Below are 12,810 nucleotides of genomic sequence, written 5' to 3'. Positions count from 1 at the left end.
ATGTCCCGAAGCGTGGTACATTGGCGAGACCATGCAGACGCTGCGACAACGAATGAACGGACATCGCGCAACAATCACCAGGCAGGAATGTTCCCTTCCAGTCGGGGAACACTTCAGCAGTCAAGGGCATTCAGCCTCTGATCTCCGGGTAAGCGTTCTCCAAGGTGGCCTTCAGGACCCGCGACAACGCAGAATCGCCGAGCAGAAACTTGTAGCCAAGTTCCGCACACATGAGTGCGGCCTCAACCGGGACCTGGGATTCATGTCACATTACATTCATCCCCCACCATCTGGCCTGCAAAATCCTACCAACTGTCCTGGCTTGAGACAATTCACCCCTCTTTAACCTGGGGTTACCCCATCTCTGGATCTGTAAAGATTTAATCACCTGCTAATGCTCGCATTCCTAGCATTGTTTGGCATCTTTGAATTTGTCTATATATATGTTTCTGGAACATACCTCTTCATTCACCTGAGGAAGGAGCAGCGCTCCGAAAGCTAGTGACATCGAAACAAACCTGTTGGACTTTAACCTGGTGTTGTAAGACTTCGTACTGTGCTCACCCCAGTCCAACGCCGGCATCTCCACATCATGAATTATGAAGGGACAAATACTATGGGATTTTAGAGGAAGAGTAGGCAGGATTTGGAATATAATCTGGATCAGTGTATGTGGTTTATGTCATGAAATTTTCTCATTGCGATGAGCAATGGTGAAGTAGTAGAAACATATTAACATAGAAAATAGGGGGCAGCATGGTGGCGCAGTGGATAGCACTGCTGCCTCACGGCGCCGAGGTTCCAGGTTCGATCCCGGCCCCGTGCCACTGTCCGTGTGGAGTTTGCACATTCTCCCCGTGTCTGCGTAGGTCTCACCCCCACAACCCAAAGATGTGCAGGGTAGGTGGATTGGCCACGCTAAATTGCCCCTTAATTGCAAAAAATGAATTGGGTACTCTAAATTTATTTTTTAAAAACATAGAAAATAGGAACACGAGTGGATTGTTCGGCCTATCGAGCCTGCTCCATCATTCATTATGATCATGGCTGACCATCTAACTCCGTAACCTGTATCCGTCTTTCCCCCCATATCCTTTGATTCCATTGAGCCCCAAGAGTATCTAACTCCTCTTGAAAACTTACAGGGCGTGATCGAACAGCCACGCTACTTCTGAAGAGCAGCTCGCCGCGGCACGGCATGGCCGATAAAGAGCCGGGAGACCTCGCTCCTGGGATCTACCCGGCTTGTGACATCTCGCAAGTTCTAACATGATAGACATTGTGATGTGAATCCCGCCATCACTTTTTAGCAAACCTGCATATTAAAGCGAGACACCTAGTCTCACTTTAATGGGCAGATTCCCGAGTTACCCGAGGTGTGGGGTCGTGCGTTCAATCTGCTTCGCCTCGGAGACCTTGGGCCAGCGATGGTCGGTACTGGTGTCCACAAACAGGGACCAGATCCAACAGCATTTGTGGGATCCTCCCAGAGGAACGTAGACCCCCAGGTGCGTGCCCTTTGGGCAGAGTGGTACCCTGGCACTGCTGGTGCCACATTGGCATCCTGGCAGTACCAGCCTTGAACCTAGAGGTGACACCTGGATGCCAGCCCAGCACTGCCAGGGTGCCCTGGTGGCACTGCCAGGGTGCCAAGTTGGCATTTTTTGCACAGTGCGATTGGGATGGGGATGCCCTATGTGGGTGTTGGGGGGGGGGCAGCGGGGAGGGGACCGTCCCATAGTGCTTGGGGAGGCGTCGGGGGTCGCTTTGGTGGCCTCGGAGTTCGGGATGCCATTTAAAAGTGGCGTCCAGATCTCTCGCTATACTGACAAGTTCCGGTGGGTGACGTTCCTACAAAACAGGGCTATGTGTGGCCTCGTTGAGGCCCCTTGTTAAATGTGAGTCGTGTTTTATAGCCTTGTGTTTCTCAGCTCAATGAACTTACTTTGTTCCAAGGAAAATAACCCTAACCTATCCAATCTCTCCTGATAGCTACACTTTTCTAGCCTTGCAACATTCTTGTAAACCTCCTCTGCACTCTCTCCAGAGCAGTAACGTCCTTCTTGTAATGTGGTGACCAGAACCGCACACAATACTCCAGTTGTGACCTCACCAGTGTTTTATACAATTCCAACATTATAGCCTTACTTTTATATTCTATACCTCTGCCAATGAGGGAGAGCATTCCAGATGCTTTCTTAACAACCTTGCCTAATTGAACTTCTGCCTTTAGGGAGCTGTGTACTTGTACACCAAGATCTCTCACTTCATCTACCCTTCTTCGTATATTGTGTACTCCCTATACACATGACCTCACACTTCTCTGTGTTAAATTCCATCTGCCACTTTATCGCCCACTCCACCAACCCATCTATATCATGTTGGAGATGATAGCTATCCTCTACACTGTCCACCACTCCGCCAATCTTTGTGTCGTCTGCAAATTTCCCAATCATGCTCCCCATGTTCACGTCCAAATTGTTAATATATAACACTGTTATCGCCTGACAGGAGGCCCAGGGATTTGCAACATCAGAGTCCCTGTGGCCTCACCTCAATATGATTTACCCAGATGACCATTTAGTTCAGACAGGCAGCATAGTCGGCACGGGCTTGGAGGGTCGAAGGGCCTGTTCCTGTGCTGTACTTTTCTTTGTTCTATGTCCCTCCATTCCATTAGATCATGGCCAATCTGCACCTCCCTCCATTGACCCACCTTTCCTCCATATCCTGATCTCCCTTACCCAACAAAGATCGATCAATCTCAATCTTGAAAATTTTGATTGACGAATCATCCACAGCCTTTTCTAGGGGTTGGGGACAGCTCCTGATCACCTTTCTGTGAAAAATGCTTTCTGAATTCATTTTGATATGGCCTAGTTCTAATTTAAAGATTTGCCCACTTGTTCTGGATTCGATGGTTAAGCCATGGCCCCTGATTCCATGGCTGAGAGTTCTTCCAGTAGCCTGGCCAACATTGTTCCCTCAACCAACACTACCAAAAGACAGATAAATTGGTCATTCATCTCCTTACTGTTTGTGGGACCTTGCTCTGCACAAATTGGCTGCTGCACTTACTCACGCAACACCAATAACTGCACTTCAAAAGTAATACATTAGTTTGAATTGTTTGATGACATCTATGATCTTGTTGTATAAATGCAAGATTTTTCTTTATGCACTGTGATACTGTGAACACGCTGGCTAATATATCTGCTGCTCCCTATGGCATAGTTCAAGGTACTGCTAATGGGAGAATTTATCATCCAATGTTAATTCCTATTTTTGTCGAACTGTCAGAATTTCCATGTTGATATCACATAATGTACGTGGGTGTCTCATTCAGTACTACATCAGCTGACACTCAATGACATTGCTGAGCTACCCAGACTGCTAGAATATGGTTGGTGTTAACTGAACCCAAGGAACACTCCAACTTATCTGTTGTCATGGATTGTGAATGCAGCAAATGCAGTAGCCGAGGCCCCTAAATGGGTTTATTCAGTGAGCAGCTGATTGATATGGAGCAAGGAATATCCCAGATTTGTTGTATATTGCATGTTTGGTAGGTCTCACAAAGAGGTTCTGAATCTTGTATCCTTGAGCATTAGGTGTTAATTAAAACACATCATACTATACATATATATAGCAATAGGCCAAGCTATGAACTAACTCCATGCTTCCTTTTACGCAGGTCTCTGTCCAGTCCACAACTGACACTCGTCTCAGGTCATGTGTCTCTTTACATCACACGGTGGATGCGACTGCTTCCCAGTCCCATATCAATTCTTGCTCGGCCAGATACCCTGCGACATTACAACTCCCAAGTCTTTTTTTTTTAAATTCCAATTAAGGGGCAATGTAACGTGGTCAATCCACCTAACCTGCACATCTTTGGGTTGTGAGGGTGAAACCCACGCAGACACGGGGAGAATGTGCAAACTCCACACGGACAGTGACCCGGGGCCGGGATCGAACCCGGGTCCTCAGTGCCATGAGGCAGCAGTGCTAACCACTGCGCCACTGCCGTCCAACTCCCCCAAGTCTTTACCCAATGTATTTGCATTAAAATCATGCTACCACCCCACAAGTCTCTGACTTTATCAATTGAGATGGTCTGGAGGACACATTTGGAGGAGTGGTAGGTTCTGATGATTGGGGCAACTTTTGTTGATTTATGAGTTTGAGTTGTAGCCTCTATTTCTAGCACTTGGTGTCTTCTTCTGATTGGCTTTCTCCACTCTTTGGAGTTGAACTTTTGTTTGTCAACTCCCCATCTGTTCTGCTCGAGGACCACTGGCTTGTTCTATTCTGGAGAGAGTGTTAACTCTGTACAATTGTAGGGCAGCATGTGGCGCAGTGGTTAGCACTGGGACTGCAGCGCCAAGGACCCGGGTTCGAATCCCGGCCTTGGGTCACTGACTGTGTGGAGTTTGCGCATTCTCCCCATATCTGCGTGGGTTTCACCCCCACAACCCAAAGATGTGCAGGTTAGGTGGATTTGGCCACGCTACATTGCCCCTTAATTGAAAAAAACAATTGGTACTCTAAATATATATTTTTAAAAACTCTGTACAATTGTGGTATGAACCCGGTTTTCCTTTCTCCGTGTGTTCCACTGTAATTGTGGAAGTTGAAGGTGTCTTTCCCAATCGCTTTGATGTTCCTCATCAGTGGGCTCACCTTGCAGTTTGGCTTTTATCACAAAATAGTGTTCTTCAGTGTGTGTCTGCATCACTGAGGTGTGCTTTGGCGAGTTGCTGATCATTGGTTCCTTGCTCCAGCATTGTCTTGCAGCTTTGCGCATTGGCTGGAGGTTGCAGTGTCTGTTCCGTGGTGTTGACGGATAGTGTGACAGCAACCATTGGAGTCTAGGTTCATTCTTCTGTTGCTGGTCATTGCACTGTGTGTTTTCCACTCGAGGTACAATGTTAATTATCTGAAGCTTTGGCTAGTCGAACCACGCTGGAGCTTCTGCCACCTGCAAATAAATTGGACAAACTGTTTCTGCGAAGATTGGCAACAATTCAGAGATGAAGTCCAAGTCAAGCCTGGTGAGCTTCGCGGAAACGTGCAGCTCCATGTCATTGATGACAGGAGTTGGCTTGATGCCTCCTTCCGTTTTGAGAAGGTTAAGGGCAACACAGGCATCTCTGCTTAAGAGAGGAAATGATTTGTTTCAGATGACGTACATGACTTTGAATATCTGCTTGTCCCCATACCTTAGTGGTTCTAGGATCATGTCTCTGACTGGAAGTTTGATTCCTCCAGACCTGTCGAGTGGTGTGTCTCATTCATAGCCAGAGACGTCTCGGCCACGGTTTCTTACCTGAGAGAATCACAACACTGGCTCCCGTGTCAAATTTGAAGTTGATGAGGTAACCTTATACTGTCTCTTCCTGGTGTGGTACCTCAATCTCCTGGATTGTCTTGGGATGCTCTGCACATCTGGGTGTATTAGCTTTGCAGTGCTTTCTGAAGTGTCTCAGGCAGTTGCAGTTGAAACACTGCACTGAGATTGCTGAACATTGCTCTCGCCTGTGAGGTCATTTGACTCCAGAGTGCTGACATTGTCTCCCACCCTCTTCTGGTCTGTTTGAGTATTGCCTTCCTTGGCTTGGAGCCTCTCTGCCACTTTGTTATTTCACTAGTTGGACAGTTGGAGTTGCTCTGTACCATAGTTTACTTTTGCCTCATAAAATACATCATTGCTGTTGGTGGATTTCGGACCGCTGGTTATTTGGATGGCCTTTTCTAGAGTCGGGTCTTCCTGGGCCTGTAGTTTGTCTGAAAGGGCACAGACACTCCAACAATAATTCTGTACATTAGGAATTCTGATTCAAGGGCACCATAGTCACAGCCTTCAGCCAATCTGTATAATTTGTTTTTCAAAGAGTCAACTGATTCTCCAGTCTGTTGGACACATTTGTTTAATTTTGCTCTTAATGTTTGTTGCTTCTTAGCTTTAATTATGTGTCAAACGATTTCAGAACTTCATGAAATTTATCTGAGGATTTGTTTGTTCCTTGCCTCGCAATAATCATCGGCTATTGAACCTCCTGAATAAAGTAGCACTTTTTAAACCTTCTGCTCCTGTTTTTTTCTTAAAATGCAGTCAGCCGCCACTTGGTATGGCACCGATTCTAAGCCTGAGCTGGCCACAATGCTTTCGGGAGTGGGCTGCTCTGTCTTTTTCTTTGCAGCACTGAAGCCTTTTCGACTAGCCCTGGCTTCGAACTGAATTATTTGCTCCCCCCTGCACAGTCCTTTGACTCTGCACTCTATAGGTATTCACAATTGACCCTCCACGAGACCTTGTGGAGTCCCCTGGTGCACAGTGGAGCTTTTTCTTCTGCCTTTCTGCTTCCAGATCTGCAATGGAGCCTGTTGATCTCCCTCTTGTGTCTCCACTTCGCACGCTATCCATCAGGTCAGAATACTGCTCCTTCAGTTTTCCAATCTTTGAATTTCTGCTCCAGCTTCTCCGAGGCTCTGGGTTTTTCTATTCGCTGCTGCTATGTTGTATCTTCAGTAGGTCTCACAAAGAGGTTCTGAGTCTTATATACTGGAGCATTGTGTTTGTTGATAGTTAAGTCACCATAGTCCCAGATGACCATGGGCTGCTTTCCCCTTTGAGGGGGAGAGCTGACTGGTGGTGATTTAACCGGAGGATCACCACACCTCAGGCGAGGGGCAAGGTTGAGAATGTGGACCGTCATGAATAACCTCAGCCGGTATGGGGATTGAACCTGCGTTGCTGGCCTCGCTCTGCACCACGAACCAGCTGTCCAGCCAACTGAGCTAAGCCGGTTTATTGATAACACATAACTATGTTCATATAAACAGGGTACAGCCCAAGCTATGAGTTAACTTCATACTTGTCGGGGTGAGGGGTCCCGCTGCCTGGGGAAAGCGGGTAGCATAATCAAAGACCCCTCCCACCCGGCTTACTCACTCTTCCAACTTCTTCCATCGGGCAGGAGATACAAAAGTCTGAGAACACGCACAAACATCTATATTTAACAGGGAAAGTTGCCAGACTCCTAAACGACCCTCTTATGAACTGACCTGATTAATACTACACTCCTGTATGCTTCACCCAATGCGGTGTCTATGTATTTGCATTGTGGACCTTATGTTGCCCTTTTATGTATTTTCTTTTTATTTTATTTTATTCCCATGTACTAAATTATCTGTTTGAGCTGCTCGCAGAAAAATACTTTTCACTGTACCTTGGTACATGTAACAATAAACAAATTCAACAAATACAATCTAATCTCTCTCTCACTCTCGCTCTCTCTCCGACACTGACTGATCTTCTATGTAGGTCCATCATTTTGTTTCCTATCCTTTATATGATGTTTCAAGATACAAAATACATTTTGGTCAAAATCTTCTTGTTTTCCCTCTAAGTCTCCTTGATTTCTTTCAGATATGGCATTCACTGTGCCAATACAGTGCACAGACACCGGGAAGCCAGACCAATCTGAAGGTCCCTTCCTCAGACCACAGAAGAAGAACGGCCTCGAGGTAGCTGCCTGCAATGTTCCTGTTGCTCCTCCGGATGTTATGGTGGACAGAAACCATGACCAGGTGCTTGAGTGCTGTTCCAAACTCGACATTATGTTTCCCCCAACCAGTGCCGAGTACAACTTTTTAATCAGCGAACCAGAAAATCTACCCCACGTGAACACTGTTCATTTACCAGAACCTCCAACTCCAACTGATGAAATTGTTCAAGGTTCTGCCAGCAACTTGTATGATGACTACAGAAGTACTTACAGCTTTAATATAGACAGGAGTGCATTGGAACAGTCAACTGTGAATATTCCGGGGTCCTTTCTGGGTGAGAGGGGGATACCTTTAGGGCCAGCCTACCCCTTTTGGGAAAGACAGGACTTGGATACATTCAATGCTTTAGAGAATGTTCAATTACCGAGGAGTTTGGACTCCGCCGTTGCCTGTCATTCTACAGACTATGCACCTGTTACACCTGGACCTTGCATCCCTCGAAAGATAAGCGGGCCTCAACAGGTAGGCAACTGTCCTTTTGAATTGATTGGTGGCGTCGCACTGTTTAAATATCTCTGAACAATCTACACACAAGGCTGTCTGGTACTTTTGTAAAGCATCTCGAAGCCAGTAATTACACCATATGACTCAACAAAGAAATGATCTCCTGTGGACTGGGCAGGATTTAAAATCAGGCCCCAGAGTTTGAAGTACAGAGGTATGTCACACTGCCCTTCCACTTCTGGTCTTAGGTTTGATTGGTTGACAATCTATTTTCCCTGTTAAATATAGATGCCCACTTTGAAATGATTCTGGGCAATCTTAAATACAATAGTGTGGCCCCACAGCATAAAACCACCCAGAACCCAGCACAAATTGATTCGGATCACTCGGATATGGCTGGTGTGTGTGGTTCACCCGTCACTGAGATGAGATAGTGTTGGTGTAATGTAAAGGATTCTGTGTATAGCCTGTGCTATACCTCACCAGGGAGTCCTTGATGCTGACAGTCAGTGGAAAAGTGTTCCATTTTCCAGCACTTACTCATGTCAATCAGCTCAAAATTAAGCAAAAAGTAGAAATTATTTTTTCAAGCAAACACCTCATTTTTAATTTGAGCCACCTGGTGACTGTGCTAACTATGTGTGGAGCCCTTACTGTCCTCCTCTGGCGCTTCAGTTGCTGCCCTTTCTAACGAGGCCAAGCACTAGGTGGCTGGACACCTGCCTGATTCAGGCAGCGGGCCCTGTATTCTGTAATTTGCCTTTGTAAGATGTACACCGGACCCCAATTGCCATTTTAAAAGACAACTTGACAGAGCGAGCGTCGCCAATCTTGGCACACAGCCAAATAGGACCAAAATGATGCCTTTAAAGTGCTGCCAAACACAAACTTTTCCAATGCACTGCAGCCAAACCCAGCACATTTCAAAGAACCAGCAGACACCAAATGGCCTCTTTCTGGGCTGTACCATTCGACGGTTTCCACCTCACTGATACCAAGCCCCAGCATCCCTTATCCAGTGCGACCAAATCCCAATACCGCACTCCCCTAAATAGCTCCACTCTGGTGCATCTTGCAAACCATCTTGTTGTGTTTCCTCAACTTTAAAAAGTTAATGTATAAAAGGCAAATAGATCGGTAAAATGTTTTAAAAATTCTTTCCTGGGATGTGAGTGTCATAGAATCATAGAATTTACAGTACAGAAGGAGACCATTCGGCCCATCGAGTCTGCACCGGCCCTTGGAAAGAGCACCCTACTTAAGCTCCTTTCTCCACCCTATCCCCGCAACCCAGTAACCCGATCAAGTTAGCATGGCCAATCCACCTAACCTGCACATCTTTAGACTGTAGGAGGAAACTGGAGCACCCGGAGGAACCCACGCAGACACGGGGAGAACGTGCAGACTCCGCATAGTCACCCGAGGCCAGAATTGAACCCGGGACCCTGGAGCTGTGAGGCAACAGTGCTAACCACTGTGCCACCGTGCGTGTCACTGCAAAGGCCATCTTTTGTTGCCCATCCCGAACTGCCCTTGAATTGAGTGACTTTCCAGGCCACTTCAGAGGGCAGTCAAGAGCCAACCACATTGTCACGTGTAGGTCAGGCCAGGTAAGGACGGCAGATTTCCTTCCCTAAAGGACATTAGCGAACCGGGTGGGTTTTTATAACAATAGATGATAGGTGTATGGTCAACATTACTGAGACTAGTTTTCACTTCCAGATGTTTAGTTATTGAATTTAAATTCCACCAGCTGGATTGGAACCCTCGCCCCCAGAGCATTTGCCTGGGCCTCTGGATTGCTAGTGTTGTGACATTACCACTACACCATCAGCTTCCCATTGTAAAATAAAACCTTTCATTAACAAATGTAAAATAATCAAGGTAACTAAAAAGCCCCGAATACAACGCAGTAAAGAAGTCAGTGGCCTGGCGAATGGGTATTTAATGGAAAACAGCGTTATTGTTTGTGAATAATAGCACACAAAGGGCTGAATTTTCTGACCCTTCCTGCCAGCGTGTTAATGATGCTTCTAATTGGCTGCAGAGTTCATGGAGCCCTCCTTATTTACCCGAGGATTGCCACGCAGGACATGAAACCACTTTGAACTCGGAATCAAGCCTCAACTCGCAAGTCTGTGAATTCTGTCAAGCTGTATTCCCGGCGGGTGCAGCAACCCGAGACGATTACTTGGTACATCTCACCGGACATATCGAATGCGACTAACTCCTGTGGCTCCATTTCTGGGTATCTGGGCAATGCCACCTAACCGCTGCAAAAGGTGAATGAGCAACACTGTACTCCATTCAATGGAGGCTGACGGGCCACGAATGGGCGAATGTTTGTTCCCAAAAGAGTGCAATGGGGTGAGGGATACTTGAACTGGACTGAGCAAATGTCAAACAGCACTCGGGGCAGGAGGTGATGGGGAGGTAATTAAACGAATGTGAAAAGAACAGAATTTGCTACATCGCAGATCACTTTATACTCAATGTAGTTCAGAGAACAGATGGCTGAAAAGTGTTTGATCCACAGAATAACACAGCAGGAGTGTGTTACCAGGCAGCAACTCACCAGGGAAGGGTTCAGATCACTCCATCAACAGTGAGGGTAACGTTGCTGTTTCTGATAGACAAGAGGCACACTCGCAAAATGAACCATAGTAACATTATACTACATTTCAGATGGCCTCCATTGCAGTATTATCATGTATCACAAAAAGAGGCTCTTCAGCCGATCATGCCTATGCCAGTTCTGTAAAAGAGCTGTCCAATTAGCCCACTGCCCTGCTCTTTCCCCATCACATAATTCTCCAATTTCCTTTTTAAAGCCTCTATTGAATCTTTCAGGCAGCACATTCCGAATTGGAACTGCTCATTGTTTACAATTTGTTTCCTCATGTTACCTTTGGTTCTTTTGCAAATCGCTTTAAATCTGTTTTCTTTTGTTACCGACCCTCCTGCCATTGGAAACAAAGTAGTTCAGCAAAGCTGTCAAAACCCTTCATGATTTTGAATGCCCCTAGTAAAACTTCTCTCAACCTAATCTGCTGTAAGGAGATCAACCACACTTTTCCAGTCTCTCCAGGCACCTGAAGTCTTTTATCCCTTGTACCTTTGGCGGGATTCTCCATTCCTGAGACGAAGTGTTGACGCCGGGGTAGGATTCGTGGAGTTCCACGACAGCAAACCTGGCGCTGCACCTGGACCGATTCAATAACCGTTAAGAGGCTCGCACCGGCTCCACATGGAACACATCAACTCTAATGCGAAACGGTGCCGGATTTGCCGGGTTCGGGATTGACACACAGGAGGCTGACAAGCTGCAGCCGCACATACACACTTCACTCCCCACACACACCATCCCAGCCAACAAGATGGCAGTGAGGAGAGCAGCTCCACGTTTCATGGACGCCGCGCTGCAGACCCTGTCATTTTCTGTTCTCCCCCGCCCCCCCCAGAAGAAGGCCGCCAAACCCGCCGGGACCGGGAGAAAGCTGGAGGGGGACCGCCGAACCTGCAGCTCCTCACCGCGGCTGAGCAGAGGGCCCTGGTCATGGTCGGCAGCCCAGAGGGAAGGGAGGTCGTCCAGGTGGAGTTTAGCCACGGGCGAGGAAGTGAGACCGTGCTTAGTTGCGGTACCCCATGCCACATGTGTTCAAAAACCCCCCCCCAACCCTCACCCCCTCCACCCCCCCCCCCCCAACCCCAACCCTCACCCCCTCCACCCCCCCAACCCTCACCCCCTCCACCCCCCCCCCCCCCCCCCCCCCCCCCAATACCCATCCGGCCCACAGTCTAATCATGCGTCTTGTCATGCGTCAGCACAGGATGCTGGAGATGGGACAGGTCCATCTGGCGTCCCCTGCCCCCAGCCAGTGCCACAGCCGGAGCCCCCCCTGTGAGCCGAGCAGTGAAGATGACAGCAGCACGGGAGGCGGCCCTCGACAAGAGACCTAAGGAACACCGGAGCTTGAGTCCGGGGATGACAGTGATTTTCCGTCACAGCTGTCTCCAACACCGTCCACCATCCCAGAGACACTCACCTCGGCTGGGCACTTTAGTGAAGAGGCTCCTGGGGCACTACCTGGTGCGCACCACACACATGCTGCTTACATCAGGTGGAGGTAGGAACACCCAAGGGGCGGGTGGTCGGAGGGCGGGCCGACCCCAGGGTCTAGCTGCCGCCTGTCGGTTTTCTGGAATGGACAGTCTCATCGATTGTGTAGATGCAGTCACAGAGCCAGGGACTGCATGAGGGGTTTTCGGCGAGCACCCAGCATCTGGAGGCGCAGGTGGAGGAGTCCAACCACGTGCAGGAGCAGGAGGTGGCACCGACCATGTGTGCCACCCAGGCCAACACCGCATGGGTGGTGTCCGCGATGGAGGGATGAGGGGTGATGGTTGTGGCTATGGATCAGCATGTCCAAGGCCTGGGGCACTCTGTGCAGGCACTGGCCAAGGCCCAGAGCCACCTGGAAATTGCACCGGCGCTCCTGAGTGTGTCCCCGCAGGCCATGGCTGGGAACGTGGGCAGCATTACCCAGGCGCTGGCCCAAGTGGCGCAGACACAGAGGGAGGTGGCCCAGTCTCAGAGGGAGATGGCACAGTCACTGGCTGATGTGATACATGCCCAGAAGGTGGTGGCACAGTCAGTGGGTGATGTGGCGCAATCCCAGACGGTGGTGGTCCACTCTCTGTGCTCCATGGTCACGAGCATGCAGCCCCTGGTTATGACCAGAGCGGGCCTCCAGGACTGGCAGTGCCAGGTGGCGGGCAAACCTCAGGGGATGG

General features: G+C 48.5%; 1 protein-coding gene across 1 annotated transcript in view; it reads left to right on the top strand.

Annotated features, from left to right (window-relative positions):
* The window catches only part of LOC140405338 (uncharacterized), a 73,536-nt gene that overhangs the window by 51,571 nt on the left and 9,155 nt on the right, over nt 1-12,810 (top strand). The window contains exon 3 of the mRNA XM_072493628.1: nt 7,433-8,034. Within this exon, the coding sequence (XP_072349729.1) occupies nt 7,433-8,034 (602 nt within the window). The remainder of the gene's footprint in view (nt 1-7,432; nt 8,035-12,810) is intronic.

The sequence above is a fragment of the Scyliorhinus torazame genome, chromosome X (genome assembly GCF_047496885.1).
Source record: "Scyliorhinus torazame isolate Kashiwa2021f chromosome X, sScyTor2.1, whole genome shotgun sequence".
In the NCBI taxonomy this organism is placed as follows: Eukaryota; Metazoa; Chordata; class Chondrichthyes; order Carcharhiniformes; family Scyliorhinidae; genus Scyliorhinus; species Scyliorhinus torazame.
Note: the sequence above shows the minus strand (reverse complement) of the source record. Positions and strands in the feature narration are given on the sequence as shown.